The following is a 15,673-nucleotide window of genomic DNA, read 5'->3' as shown; positions in this document are numbered from 1 at the left end:
ACTCTCAGAGCCTGCACTGAGATGGAACTGGACCGTCAGAACTAAATATGATCAAAGTAGAATTAGATTGTCAGGGAGACTGGGGATAAAGCCAGCCAGTCAACCAGTACTATCCCTGAGTCTTTTGACCGACTTCCTGAGCTCTCCTTTCTCTTTGGATAAAAAACAAAACAAAACAAAACAAAAAATGTGCACTTCATTTGCAAATCTGCCTTCTATTTACAAATCTGCAAGATAGCCTGTTTGGATTGTCAGACTAAGCTCAGTGGGTAGGAGGGGGTACTGCTGGTTTTACCCTCTACAAAGGACCAGTATCAATTCAGAAAACTGATCTAAAACCAATGAATAATATTCTATCTGCTGCCCTAGAACTTCACCTAATATTGGCTTAGGACATTGAGACTCCCCAACACTGGACAAAAGTGAAATGACCATGTGTCAAGGATACTATCATGGGGATTGAAAAGAAGGATTCGAGTAAAAGGCTTCAAGGTCCTTTTTACCTTTCAAAATTTAAGTGTGTTTAGGGAGAATGTGTATCGGGGAGGAATACATGGAGATAAAATGAGATCCCAATATCAGTAAAATCCTTTGCTTTTTTATACCCCACTTTCTCATGCTGGAACCCTTATTTTGATAACAAGAATTAAGCTTTTAGATTTTAAGGAAACATGATTAAGTGGATACTATAATCCGAGATTGAGGCATCCATGCCAAGGGAATCCCTGGCCAATGTGCCGCAAACCAGATACCTCTATCTAGCTAGCAACAGCTGCCCAGATGTGAAGCAGAAAGAACTTCAAGGGCTATCATCAGATGCTAAACTTCTATCTTTCTTGGGCCCAGAACTTCTCAATTAGATGTGCCATCTCTGGGTCTAGATTGCAGGGTACGTGAGTCAGCCCATGGTGGATGTGTCAATCCTTCAGCGGTCCCTGGCCATACTGGAGAGCATGGTCTTGAACAGCCAGAGTCTGTACCAGAAGATAGCTGAAGAAATCACCGTGGGACAGCTCATCTCACACCTCCAGGTGTGAGTAAAAGACCCTACACCTCCCTCCCTTCACTTATCTGTCCTCTTCTCTCCTATTTTAAGTCTCCTAATCCTACTCTGCTTTGCTTATATTCCAAGCTGCTGGTTGGCTTGTTCATTCATTCATCACCTCTTCCACATTCCTGCCAGAATTTCTCCCATCATTCAGACCTGATCATGTCATGCTCCTGCCTAAAATCCTCTGTAACTCTCTCTGCCCTTTAGGTTAAAATGAAGATTTTCCCAGTCTTCCCATACTACCCTGGTACTAGACAAAATTAGATGCTTTCTCCCATATGGGCCCAGTAGTCTTTCTTTGTACCTATGATAGTTATGTAAAATATTGTGTGTTTATTATCTGTTGCCCATTTTGAACATAGAGCCCCCTGGAAATAGAGACCAATCATTGTCATATCCCCTGTTTTGATTTAAGTAGAGGCTCAATTAGTACTTGTTGAATGAACACTTACTGAACTGATGATGTGCTGTGGGTGACTGTAAGAAGTATCACACCAGGCATGAGTTTGGAATATCAGTTCAAATCCAGGCTCTGCTGCATACCAGGTCTCTGCCATTAGCAAGTAACCTAGTCTCTTCTGGCCTCAGTTTCTTCCTCTCTAGACTAGGGTAATCATCTTCACCTCACACACTGTGAGGATCAGAGGAGATTTTAAAAAGGTTTAGCATAGTGGCCAGCATGGGTTAGGTATTCAGTAAATTCACAGGCTTTTTTGCTTTTGCTTATTAAGACTCTTATCACATCCTAAAACACTTTACCAGATAATAAAACCATATGACAAATGAACCCACTGGAGTGCTGTTTCTCCCATCTCCATTGTTTTTACTTCACTTCCAACCAACCTACACAATGTAAAGAAGCTGGACTTTGCAAAACAGGGATGGCACTCCTGCTGATTCTCTTCTGACCCTGCCTCACTTCTGTCTTTTTGGACATTGTCAGAATGTTGCCAGAATCTCCCACTAGTTGGGAAGTCATAGCTCCCAGATTTGGGTGCTTATAATGGCCCTGTCTTCACTCAGCTATGCTACCAACTTGTTTTTCGCCACTAATCCAAGCAAAAAGAAAGCACAATGATTTCTTTGCAGCTCTGATTTCTCCTTGTCACTTTTAAGAACTTTTCAGCCTCAGCTTTCTTTTCTTTTCTCTTCCCCTCCTCCTTCCCCTCCTCCTTTTCTTTTCTTTTCTTCTTTTTTGTTTGAGACAGGGTCTCACTCTGTCACCCAGGCTGGAGTGCAGTGGCATGATCATAGCTCACTGCAGGCTCAAGCAGTCCTTCCCATCTCAGCCTCCTGAGTAGTTGGAATCATAGGCACACTCCACCACTCCTGGCTAGTTTTTTTTTATTATTACTATTTTTGTAGAGAGAGGGTCTCACTGTGTTGTCCAGGCTGGTCTCAAACTGTTGAACTCAAGCAGTCCTCCCACCCCAGCCTCCTAAGTAGCTGGGACTACAGGTGTGAGCCACCATGCCTGGTCTAGTCTCAGCTTTCATGTCCAGTGAGCCACCAAAGTTGATTAAGGTGAGAGGGACATAATAAGCTCCAGATAGAGAATTCTGATTTTTCTCTAACCTCACATCTACTTCTCTTTTTTTTGTCTCTGAATTCGGAGTGGTGCCAGTTGCCTCCCTAGGGATGATAGGGGAACACGGCATTTCTTAGGGGCCAATCATGAATACTTTCAGCCCACAGCTGTCACCAGAACTTATATGCTTTCCTATTGGGGCTGAGGGACACTTAGTGCCCTCTGTTAGACTCCCTGGGTACCGTGTGACTAACCAGGAAGCCCATCAGCCCCTCTGGAAAGAGAGCCACAGAATGCACCCAAAACATGGCAAGTGGAGATGTCAAGGACCAGGATTGTAAGATTCCAGAGCATGATTGTAGTTATTTTGTTTGTTCATAATAAAATACGTTTATAGTCAAAGACTTTAAAAATACAGAAAAACCCAAAAAGTAAATTATTTGCCCATTATCTCACCTCCAGACATACCCACTGTTAAACATTAAATTGACTGTCCCTTCAGTATTTTTTCTATGTGTATTTTTAACAAAATTGGGATCTCATTATATATGCTGTATACCTTGTTTTTTTAACTGAATAATATATCTTGAACATTTCTTCATATCAAAGGTTTCTCTAAAAGGGTAGTTCTAAGTCTTTTTTGCAACCTAGACACCTTTGAAGATCTGGTAACAAGCATACTCTCATCAGTTTGGAAAAATGGTCACTTAGTCAACAAACTACATAGAATAGTTTCTGTATCATTCCTCGGGTTCACAGATACTCTGAGCCCATCCCTGAATCCCAGGTTAAGAATCTTTACCCTAGGCCAGGTGCAATGGCTCATGCCTGTAATCCCAGCACTTTGGGAGGCCACGGTGGGCGGATCACCTGAGATCAGCAGTTCGTGATCAGCCTGGCCAACATGGTGAAACTCTGGCTCTACAGAAAATACAAAAATTAGCTGAGTATGGTGGTGGGCTCCTGTAATTCCAGCTTCTCAGGAGGCTGAGGCAGGAGAATCACTTGAACCCAGGAGGTGGAGGTTGCATTGAGCTGAGATTGTGCCATTGCACTTCAGCTGGGCAACAAGAGTGAAACTCCATCTCAAAAAAAAAAAAAGAATCTTTACCCTAAAACATGAGTTTTAATAACTACTTAAGATTCTCATATATATAAACAGTTGGCTAATGTAATCATTTGGATTACTTTCCATTCTTTTTTAAGCAGTACTTTAGTGAAACACCTTGTCAGTAAATCTTGCATAGCTCTCTGATTACTGTCTTAGGATAAATTCCTATTAGTGAAATTGCTGGGTCAAGAGCATGCCCACTTTGAATGCTTTTGAGACGTAGCTCCAGATCATTAATTGTGTATAATCTTTGAGTAATTGTTTTAAACCACCTCTAAGCATCGTCTTGCTGTTCAGTCTTCTAATCTCCCTCTGCCTTCTTTCTCCACTGACACAGCTCCAACCAGGAGATTCAGACCTACGCCATTGCACTGATTAATGCACTTTTTCTGAAGGCTCCTGAGGACAAGCGACAGGTCTGTGGCTGCCTTTTCACATTTTCCATCTGGGCTCTTCTGAGAGAAGAATTCTCACACCACGCACTCTTTGCTGTGCAGAGAGCACAAACCCAGCCATTTTCCCAAGAGTCCTTCCTCCTGGCCCACTGGTCCAATGCCCAGAAGGGCAGCTTTGCTAAGGAAGACACAGGGAAGAACTGAGGGGAAACCAGCTGGGTCTTGGATGAGAGTAGGGCCCTTCAAACTTTTTCCTCCAAAGGGCCAGAGAACAAATATGTTTGACTTTATGGGCCATGTAGTCTAGGTGATAGCTACTCAACCTAGCCATGATAGCCAAAAGCAGCCTCAGACAATAAGTAAATGAATGGGTATGGCTGTCTTCCAATAAAACTTTATTTAAAAAAACAGGCAACAAGCCCAATATGGTCATAGTTTGCCAACTCTTGGGTTAGAGGATCAAGAATAAGGAAGAGGAGACCCTGTTGGTACCATGAGTCCAAGGAGTCCAATATGAAACGGACTTCTAAGTTTTATGTTTAAAGGTTCTCTGATGCAGATGCTAAACATCTTCCTTCCCCTGTTCATTAACTGTGTGACATTATGCAAATAGCTCTGCCTTTGTGAACCTTAGTTTTCTCACCTGTCATGTGGGAGCAACAACATCTGCCTTGTTTACCTCACAAGGATGTCTGAGGAGAAACAATATCCCTGCTTCACAGATGAGGAAACTAAGAATCAGCTGGGGGTTGGAACAAGCACTGACCTGAGAGCCAAGGGGCCTGGGACTAAGTACTCTCCCTGCTGCTGGCTGGGCAAGTGTTTCTAACCTCTCTGGGTCTCAGTTTCTCTTCTGTAAAATGAAAAGGCCAGTTTAAATGATCTCTGACAGCCCTTCCACCATTAACATTCTAGATTTCTCTGAGAAAAGCCCAAGTGGTGTTAAAAGTAAGATGTTTTAGTTCTCTGACAATCTCATGGGCTCAGTAGGATGAAATCCAAGTGGGATGATGTATGTACTCAGCTCTTGGTAGATTCTAGAGGGAAGACCAGAAGCATCTGTGGTTCTGTCTGTCCTTGTCTTTCTTGGATGGCTTGGCTCTGTTAATCTTCCCAGTCCTTGTTTGAATGTAAGCTGAAAGCTCATTCCATCTGCTTCTCTTTGTGCTTTTGCTTTCTGCCGGCAGGACAAGCACCTTAATCCTCTAGACCTGCCTGTCACTGTAAGTAGCACTGCCATGTGGAAAGGGCCTCGGCTCTTCCAGAAGTCAAAGCTGGGCAAGAATCTCATGATCCGATCTAGATATTCAGGGCATGCCAAGACCCAGGGAAAGGTTGTGTGCTGTGAATCTCATTTGTCGGGATACTTAGGGAAGTACTGCAGATTAGAGTCACAGAAAGGATTAAGGGGGTACCTGCCCCAGGGAGTGTGGCCCCAGCTTTCCTTTGTCCCTTGCCTTTGCATGGGTCTGTGGTTCAACTAGAGAAGATCAGACTCAGAAACAGCTTGTGACTTTGACCCAGGCAATACCATGGATGTGTCACCTTCTTACTTGCTTTAGTGGAAAAGAAAAGGTATTCCATGCCCTTTTTGGACTCTTACTACATAGGAATCTGAACAAGTTTTGACAGTCAACAAAAGGGTATTTGGCTGCTCATTTTTTCGTTATAGGAAGCTTTAGAGACGTCAGCTTTGTGACAAGATGAAAGATGATAAGTGCCTCCCCCGACACCACAGAGAAGCTTTTGGTCTAAGACCTTTATATTCTAGCTTCAGACCACTGTCAATTACCCATTTTGTGAGTTGTCCACAGCAAGATTTAATCTCAGGCATCCTCCTATAGTTACCATAGAAGTTTCTAGGCCACTATCCTCTGCCAGCCAGTATGTATTCAGCGAATGCAAAGTAAAATTTAATGTTCCATTTGGAATATGGCTAGAAATCCAGAAGTGAGACGGGTGTCTTTCAGCTCCGAGGAAAATGACACAGAGCTCACAGATACTATTCCACAGGAGAGGTGTGACAGCTCCCTCAGGCCCATTGATTTAGGATTCTCTATAAAATTAAATGAAGGCAGCAGTTTAGAAAATGAAGTCATAGTAATTAACATTAGTAAGAAGTGGCGGCCGACACTGGAAGGAAGAGACAGAAGAATTATGAAAAGCTGTCAGAAAAATTAAAGCCATTGTAATCTGGGACCATTTTGTTTATGGGAAAATAGCTTCACATCTCAATAGCTCCTCAGGGTATCACAGTGTCACAAGACAGAATAATCACTGATGTTCTTTTTGATGAAGTCGACTCCTTAGCAGTGATTAAATTATAATCACTGTAGTCACTTTAGAAATAAAGAAATGTATATATCTAAAAGATTTGCATAAGAATGGTCAAAATAATGGTTCTGAGAGAACCCTTAAAGCTTTGCTCCCTGGAAGATTAATTTAGGTAGGACACTTTATTTCCTGGGTATGCTAAATAAATAAAGCATAACTGACAAAATCTGGATCAAATATTATTAAAAAGCTGAGCCTGTTATTAAAAATTACCCAAAGCACCTGACCCATCATTCTCTAAGCCAGTTAGAACTGAATCCTAGCCTACTTACTATTGTAGAACGTCCACGCCCCAGCCTGTCTGCTGTAGGGTGGGGGGAGGGTTGCTGGGCCAAAGCCTTTCCTTGTTTGGAGTTAGTGCTTCACTAGAGTTCCTTCCAGCCTTAGCAGTGGGGTCTGCCTGGCATGATGCATATGGCTTGGAAACCATCATGTTGCTCTGTGTCCACGTGCAATGTCCTTGTGACACAAGCGTCTCATCTTCAAGCAGTCTATATCTCTCTATGAAGACAGTGCAGTTGATTGTGCCATTAGGAAGGGAAATCCTATTTGAATTAATTTGCATGACAAAAATAGGGAATGTTTCAGAGTGTAAAATACATTGGATGGTCAGTGGATATTCGTTCATTCACCCCCTTTTCATTTGGGAGGAAAAAAATTTAAAAGAGTGAAAAAGGCCCAGAATTAAGACATCACCTTCCTCTCGATAGTAGTAACAGGTGTGTGCCCGCCACCTTGCCTAATATTCGCTTATTTTTCTCCATAGGATATGGCCAATGCATTTGCACAGAAGCATCTCCGGTCTATAATCCTGAATGTGAGTTCCCAGAACATGCTGTATTTTGTTACTATTAATAGCAATTATTACGGTTCTTGTTATATTATTATTGAAATTAATGAGTGAGGAGGACACACAGAGGAACCTTATCAATAGGTAAATACTTCTCAAACTGAAGAGCTTTTTCCTGTGATCCTCTGTGAGCAGAGTGGCCTCTAGGCGTCCATCTCACCAGCAATTGCAGTGCCTCCAGAGAGGGACCAAGGCCAGCTCTACTGTTTGTTGCCCTGCAACTCTAGAATTCTTATCCAGAAGGACTATGTTAAAATAGGCACAAAAGGGGATAGTAATTCATCCAGCTAACACTAATTAAAAACCTGAACTGTGTAGGGCACTGACAGAAATAAGTAAGCACGTATATATGCTCTCAAAGACCTTCTGGCTCGGTAGGAAAGACTAGTGATCATAGTGTGGTGTGATCCAGGTTTGTGGTCTGGGAGAGGATGGGAGCAGGAGCAGTGAGTTCTGCCTTAAAGGAGAGTGTTTCTGGAAACCTTTAGAGGAATGTCTTCAGGTGAGCCTTGGAGGATGAGTAGGCAGACCAGGAATAATAGGAATTTCAGCCAGAAGGTGGCTGGAACTCAGAAGGAGTATGTGATTAGGCACAGGGCAAGGAGCAAATGAGTGAGGAAGCAGGAGAGGTAGTGAGGACCAGATCAGGAAAGGCCTTAGTCTTATTCCTAAGGACAGCTGAGATCATTTAATTAAGTTGGTGAAATAACCAGATTTGCATTTTAGAAAGAGCACATGAAAGATGTGTTTGCTGAGGGTTGCCTGAGGAAGGAGAGCAGAGCAGGAGTTGTCAGGGAAGAGGTATAAATCCCTGTACCACCTGTGGGGTAGAGTAGGCCTATGTTGAGAGGTGGGGCTGGTGGGAGTGGAGGAGGAGAGACAAGGATCTGAATGAAAAGGAGGCAACTTTATCAGTTGTCAGAAACAAGGGAAACCTGGAAGACCACAATGAAGGGAATAACATGAAAAATTAGAAGTCAAGTATAAGACTTAAGCTAAACATGGACTTTAGAGTCAGTGAGCCCCTTCTCTGCCATTTTCCAATCTTCGACCTTGAGCAATTCACATAACTTCTCTGGACTTCAGTTGACTCATCTGGATATGAGGACTAAGTGAGCTGATGTACATACCATGCTAAGCAGGGTATCTGGCACTCAGTAAGCACTCTGCTCCTATTGGCAGAACAGGATGCAGAGGTGATAGGATTGAAGAAGTGAGCTCTGAGCACTTGTGAAGCTGAGCAGTCAGCTGCTCTAAACATGCAGAGTCTGCCAGACTTCACCTTGGAGAACCAGAGTCTCCCTGCTGGCTGCTTCTTTGGTCACACCAAGCTCCCAGCCTGGCAGGAGGGGCCCCAAGCCCACATGTGACAGGAGTACACAGGTTCCCACGCATTCCTATCTCCACTCCTGAGCAGCTGTCCTAGTCACCCTCTTCTGCATGTGTGGGGATGAGAGTGCTCTTCTGAGCGAAATTTAATTATATTTGAGACTTACTGTTTGCTTTAATCAGGTTAGAAGTTCAGCACATTTCTGGACAAACCTTGAGAACAAGTAAAGATTCCACTATAGAAGGCAGTTCAGCATCAGGACTCAGGACTTAAGTGGTCTGGCAGGAAATGGCTAATGCATGGTCACTGAAGTCTAGAGATTTCACTGAGTCAAGCCAGAGAGCTAAGGCCCTGAGATACTTGACAAGTCAAGTGAGACTTCAGGTAAAACCTTAAACTGTCACTCATCACACTGGAGTTGTACTTCTTTAAGCCACTGATGCTAGCATAATTAATTACCTTCCTGCCCTGATGTTTCTTAAGTTTGAGAAAGAGGATTAAAGTGAATGAAAACCAGGATCACATTAACTTCCACCTCTATTCAAAGCTGTTTTATAGATTAGGGAGAAAAATGAGGAGAGAGGAATAGGATAGACAGGGAGAAATCAGGGAGGTAGAGAGAGGGAACAGTAGAGAAGAGAGGCAGAGGAAGAGGTGTGGAGGGGAAAAGAAGTGGCAGTGGCAGGGAGGAGCCCTGGGCCATGAGAGAGACTGGGGGGAGTGGGAAGGAAGGGAAGTTACGGGGCGGGGGCACAGAGCAGAGAACAAGAAAGTAAGACTGGAGAGATGAAATAAACAGTGAGACCGAGATAAGAAGAGCAGTCTCATGCTTGAGAGACAGAGGGCGTGCCTGTGACAGGGCGAGAGCTAAAGGACTGGACATGGTCACCGATTCAGAGGGAGGGAGGGGTGCAGGCAGAGGCCGAGCTCCAGCACGTCAGCACATGCTATGGAAGTGCTGTCCACAATGGTGGCCATTAGTCACGTGTGGCACTTTTAATGAATCTGTTGTGGCTGAGGGTCTAATTTGTAATTTTAATTTCATTTTTAACTTAAATATCCATGTGTGGCTTGTGGCTGCTGTATTAGGAAGTGTAGATCTAGAGAGAGGAAGAAAAAAAGGAGAGAGCACTAGAGTCACACAGCAGGGGAAGAGGTCCAGAGCAGGGCCGTCCAGCGGACATAGAACCAAACCATGCACACGCTTTTAAACGTTCTAGTAGCAGCATGAAAAAGGAATAGGGAAATAAGTTCAGTAATATATTTTATTGACACACGACATCTAAAACATTACCATTTTCCAACAAGTAATAAATATGAAATTCTATTAATAAGACATTTTACATTTTCTTTTTCCTACTAAGGCTTCAAGATCCAATGTGCATTTAGACTCACAGCACCTCTCAGTTTGGCCTAACCACATTTTATGGGCCTGGTGGCTACCAAACTGGACCTCACAGATCTAAAGAGATTGGTCTAGAGCCAGAGCAAGCTCTGGGGAGACCTGATCTAAAGTTAGAGGGAACTTTAAAAAGATACTGAGTCAGAGACCTATCTAGAGTCAGAGCACTCTAGAGCATTGCTCTTTAGTAGAAGTCTCTGTTAATGGAAGTGTTCCTTATCTGCATTGCTGCAGCACTAGCCATGGTGCATTGCTGAGCACTTAAAATGTGGCTGATGCAACTAAGGAACCAAATTTTCAACTTAAATTCATTGTAACTGATTTAAATGCAAATAGCCGCATATGGCTAGTGGCTGTATACTGGACAGCACAACCCTAGAGACACAGAGCTACTGAGTAGAGAAATTGAAGGACACAGTGGCGGTGCATGTGGGAAATGGGGCGAGAGTCTCATTTGGGCAAGAAAGAACCAAAAGGGACAGGATTCATGATGGTGGGTGAGACAGGGGGAGTGAAAAATACAAGGGAGCAAGAAGGGAAGCAGGATATTGTGGGAGTGAGAACAGGATAGTGAGAGACAAGAACATCATCAAGGGTGGATCAGCTAGGACAGACAGAGGGAGACACAGCATGCAAGAGAAAGACAGAGACAGAACATGAGACAGGATGAGGGGACCTAAAGTGGTGGGGTGGGCATCAGAGGGACAAAGGAGGAGGCGATGAACCAACAGAGAGACAGTGGGGAGGGAGAGTCAGGAGGGAGAGGGACATGGTGTGGGTGGCACAGGGAGCAGGGACACAGTGATAGGAGAGAGGAGAGGACAAGTGAGAGAGAGGAAGGAGAGAGGGCCGTGGGAGGGAGCTGGTGGGAGAGTGAGCTGTTCCTCCTTTGTGTAGCTATCTCAGTATCATTGAAAGAAAATGGCCTTTCCCAAAGCCTCTCTGCTGGGTGAAGCCATCCAAAACATTTCATTTTTCTAAAGGAAAAACAACTCTGCCTCCATGCACATCATCTATTGTTTTGCATTTAGTAGGCCTGTGACGTGCCCAGTCGGAGGAAGGTCCAGCCACCAATGTTTCGTATCATAGCCTTGATGGAGTAGCCTCCCCCATGTCTGGTGTGGTTAGGTACAGCCCCTGCCTTCACTGTACTTCCCCTGCCCAGGGAGTGCAGAGGAAGGGATGGCACCTTTTAGGCCTGCAGTGAGTCATCTCTGCCTGAACCAAGCCCATTCATGCTCCATCACCTTCTAGAATATGAAGTCCTCGTGCGTGGGAGGATAGCTCTGTTCCTTTCCTGGTATACATTCCTTTTCTTTAGCATGGATTTGGCTCTTCATTAAAAGAGATCAGTTCAGTGCCCCGCTCCCTGCCTGTGCTTTTTCTAGCATGTGATCCGAGGGAACCGCCCCATCAAAACTGAGATGGCCCATCAGCTGTATGTCCTTCAAGTCCTAACCTTTAACCTTCTGGAAGAAAGGATGATGACCAAGATGGACCCCAATGACCAGGTAGGTGCTAAATGGGGCAGCTGTTTTCTCATGGCTGTGGTGCAGTCCAGCCTTAGTCTGTGTGCCAGGCACTGTGCTTGGTCTTTGTCTGTAGAAGTAGTTTGTATCTGCCCTGGAAAATCTAGCATGATCTGCACTATGAGCCAAGCCCATTTCTGTCCTGCTGTGGTAGAGGTGATGCCTCCTAATTAATTGGGGCCAGAGTTTGGCCCAGAGAAGCCTGACCCACTGTTTCTTTTCCTGGCTCCCTTGGCTAGCCGATTCACCTACTGACTGTCTGTTTCACCTAACAGGCTCAAAGAGACATCATATTTGAACTGAGGAGGATTGCATTTGATGCAGAGTCTGACCCTAGCAACGTCCCTGGAAGTGGGACCGAAAAACGCAAAGCCATGTACACCAAGGACTACAAAATGCTGGGATTTACCGTATGTACCTTAGAGCACAGATGGTGGGAGGCCCTCTCCCCTGACGGGAAGTCAGTGGTCCCATGCAGACAGAACCCTGACAACCCCATGGTGGCCCTGAAATAGATGACAGTCAGGAAGCTGGTGCTTTAACACGTGCTTTGCTTTGTTGATGGTGAGTCTGTGAGTTTATGTGCAAAGTTTGGCCTTGTGAAACAAATCCATCTGTAGCGGGGCAGCTAGAGTGGGTAGAGAGGGGACCTGTCCTCTTACCCAAACTGCTGGGTTCTTTGCAAAGCTGGTGTGAATATTTTGCGATAGAGTAGGCCTTGAGGATGGGGTTAACTGGAAGAAGTATTTTTTGCATACTTACTTGGTGTCCAGCAGCATGCAAGGTAGGTTCTGGGATGCATGGGGAGGCAGCCACCATCCAGCACTCAGGACCTCGCAGTTCGTGATGGGTGTGAAAAGAGCTAGGACGGAGGTGGGTTCTGAGTGGTAGCAGCAAGAGGAGAGGCGAGAGGGCATCCCCTCAGGTCCCTGCACACTGGGAGACTACGCATCTCAAATTGGGTGTCTTTATTTCTCTAGAACCATATCAATCCGGCCATGGACTTTACCCAGACTCCTCCTGGAATGCTGGCCTTGGACAACATGCTGTACTTGGCTAAAGTCCACCAGGACACCTACATCCGGGTAAAGGCAGGGGAGCTGGCCTTCTCAGTCCTGGTGCCACGTTTCCTGCCTTCCTCTCTCATCTCCCTAATCCTCACTTTCTCTTTCCCCCACAGATTGTCTTGGAGAACAGCAGCCGGGAAGACAAACATGAATGCCCCTTTGGCCGCAGTGCCATTGAGCTCACCAAAATGCTCTGTGAAATCCTGCAGGTTGGGGAACTACGTAAGTCTCTGCAGCTCCCTCTTCTTCAGCCATTCCTTGTCATCAAGAGCTCAGTGAGACTCGAAATTATAAACAGATGTCAGTGGGGTTGGGTGTGGTGGTTCACACCTGTACTCTCAGCACTTTGGGAGGCCAAGGCAGGAGGATCACTTGAGCCTAGAAGTCCAAAACCAGCCTGGGCAACATAGTGAGACCCTGTCTCTACAAAAAAAAATCAAAAAATTAGCCAGGTGGTCGTGCACGCCTCTGGTCCCAACTACTCGGGAAGCTGAGGCAGGAGGATCGCTTTTGTCAGGAGGTCAAAGCTATAGTGAGCGTAGTTGTGCCACTGTATTCCAGCCTGGGCGATTGAATGAGACTCTGTCTTAAAAATAAAAAGATGACATCAGTGAGACTGGACAACCTTAGGTGGGTTTTAATTTTGTTTTTTGTTTTAAATCACTGCATCAGCTGGTAATTCCATCTTATCTTTGTTTATGGGAATCATGGTTGTTGCTTTGAGCTGACAATTTGAGCCATATTCCAAAGCTACCCCATGCCTGTGGGTAAGGGCTGGCTGAGTCTGTAACAGGGTAGAGGCAGAGGAAGAAAACGCACCCTGTAGAAGAAAGCTAAGGAGTAAGAAACGCCCATCCCATACTCCTTGTTAGCTGCAGTCCTTGGTCTGCTGTTGTTCCTCGGGACGTTGGTGCAAAGTTTCTGGACATGAGCTCCCAGGCTCTTGTGGACAGAGGTTTCATCTTCTCCCGGGGTTTTACTTCCACAGCAAATGAAGGACGCAATGACTACCACCCGATGTTCTTTACCCATGACCGAGCCTTTGAAGAGCTCTTTGGAATCTGCATCCAGCTGTTGAACAAGACCTGGAAGGAGATGAGGGCAACAGCAGAGGACTTCAACAAGGTCAGTGTCTCTGGACTGCTCTGAGGCCCATGGGAGGAGACCATCACATGACAGCCTCTGACAGCTGGCTGGCACCTGGAGAATCCCTGAGCTGGAAAAGCAGCTTGGTCTGCAGAGCTGAGTCACAAGACTGAGGACTGGGGAGCCTCAGCTCCATCTGGTTGTTGCTCCCTCTGTGACCTTGAGCTTATCTTCCACTTGGTGCCGTAGGCCCTCATTTGTCCATTGAAGTTAGCACCTGTCCCTCCCGTCCTCCGTAGAGGTCAGGAGGATAAGCATAGAAGACTCACTGTGGTTTGTTGAGTGCTTACTGTGCAAGCACTGCTGTAGTTTTGTGAACTGGGAATGTCAGGAAAGGGAAGAGTGGACTGGCATGACATGCACACCCTGGGTACTTAATCGACAGTGGTCCCTTGGTGCTGTCAGTCCCCACGCTATGCAGAGGACTGTTGTGCCAGGCCCTCAAAGCTTGATCATCTAGGGGTTGAGCATTTTGAAGTTGATCATCTCATCATAAAAAATTTAGAAAGTATAAAGAAGAAAAAGTTACCTGTAATTACACCATCCAGTGACAAACATTTTTGTGTTTTCCTCTAGTCTTTTTTTTCCCTGTAGGTTTTTCCTTCCTTAGTGAGATCATACTGCACACGTAGTGTGGTATCCTGTTGTTTTCTTTAACAGTTGTTTTAGGGGGACTAATGCATTTTTTTAAAACACCACATGTGCCAGGCAGTGTGTTTGCCTTTCATATGTTGTCTCATATTCTTTTTATGAAGACAGTTCCGTTCTCATCGCCAAGGCTGGAGTGCAATGGCGCTATCGCAGCTCACTGCAACCCCCACCTCTGAGGTTCAAGTGATCCTCCTACCTCAGCCTCCTGAGTAGCTGGGAGTACAGGCGTGAGCCACCACACCTGGCTAATTTTTGTATTTTTAGTAGAAACAGGGTTTCACCATGTTGGCCAGGCTGGTCTCGAACTGCTGACCTCAGGTGATCTGCCTGCCTCAGCCTCCCAAAGTGCTGATATTACAGGCATGAGCTACTGCAACCGGCTGGTATCTCACATTCTTTTTTTTTTTTTGTGAGACGGAGTTTCGCTCGTGTTACCCAGGCTGGAGTGCAATGGCGCTATCTCAGCTCACCGCAACCTCCGCCTCCTGGGTTCAGGCAATTCTCTTGCCTCAGCCTCCTGAGTAGCTGGGATTACAGGCATGCGCCACCATGCCCAGGTAATTTTTTGTATTTTTAGTAGAGACGGGGTTTCACCGTGTTGACCAAGATGGTCTCGATCTCTTGACCTCGTGATCCACTCACCTGGGCTTCCCAAAGTGCTGGGATTACAGGTGTGAGCCACCGCGCCCGGCCTATCTCACATTCTTTATGGCAACATCTATCAGGAGATGTGTCTCCCTTTCTCTCGGTTTAGAGATGAGTAGATGCATACCTAAGGATGTTAAGTGACTTGCTGAAGGGACAGAGTCAAGATGTGAACCCATTTCTTTGTGACTACAAAAATTTATGCTCATTTCCCCACACCACTGACCAATTGAAATATACGAGAAATAAAGCATCTATCAGTGTCAGTCATGTGACCTCAATAGCCATCTAAGAAGGCATACCTTCCTCACCCAGCAGATGTCTGTAGTGCCTACCCTGCTGAAGGCACTGGGGTAGGAAAGAGCCTTGGTGTTCCATAATAGGCCTGTCCATTTCTCAAGAGTAGTGGTGCCAGTTGGCTGGGTTTTACTCCTCTTAGGTTATGCAAGTCGTCCGAGAGCAAATCACTCGAGCTTTGCCCTCCAAACCCAACTCTTTGGATCAGTTCAAGAGCAAACTGCGTAGCCTGAGTTACTCTGAGATTCTGCGACTACGCCAGTCTGAGAGGATGAGTCAGGATGACTTCCAGTCCCCGCCAATTGTGTAAGTGCCATCTCAGGGGAGGCTGGTTGGG

The 15,673-nt window shown here is 45.4% G+C and overlaps 1 protein-coding gene across 3 annotated transcripts in view; it reads left to right on the top strand.

Annotated features, from left to right (window-relative positions):
• The window catches only part of ELMO2 (engulfment and cell motility 2), a 40,783-nt gene that overhangs the window by 19,662 nt on the left and 5,448 nt on the right, over window positions 1–15,673 (top strand). For 2 of the 3 annotated variants that reach the window (XM_012467346.2, XM_021669088.2), the window contains exons 8-16: window positions 882–1,033; window positions 4,028–4,106; window positions 7,186–7,236; window positions 11,390–11,512; window positions 11,806–11,940; window positions 12,511–12,615; window positions 12,711–12,819; window positions 13,586–13,722; window positions 15,479–15,642. In XM_012467346.2, coding sequence (XP_012322769.1) covers window positions 882–1,033; window positions 4,028–4,106; window positions 7,186–7,236; window positions 11,390–11,512; window positions 11,806–11,940; window positions 12,511–12,615; window positions 12,711–12,819; window positions 13,586–13,722; window positions 15,479–15,642 — 1,055 coding nt within the window. Of the gene's footprint in view, window positions 1–881; window positions 1,034–4,027; window positions 4,107–5,272; window positions 5,309–7,185; window positions 7,237–11,389; window positions 11,513–11,805; window positions 11,941–12,510; window positions 12,616–12,710; window positions 12,820–13,585; window positions 13,723–15,478; window positions 15,643–15,673 lie in introns of all 3 variants that reach the window. The other variant, XM_012467347.2, reaches the window with a different exon arrangement.

The sequence above is a fragment of the Aotus nancymaae genome, unplaced genomic scaffold (genome assembly GCF_030222135.1).
Source record: "Aotus nancymaae isolate 86718 unplaced genomic scaffold, 86718_ANA_hifiasm-v0.15.2.pri h1tg000029l, whole genome shotgun sequence".
NCBI lineage: Eukaryota > Metazoa > Chordata > Mammalia > Primates > Aotidae > Aotus > Aotus nancymaae.
Note: the sequence above shows the minus strand (reverse complement) of the source record. Positions and strands in the feature narration are given on the sequence as shown.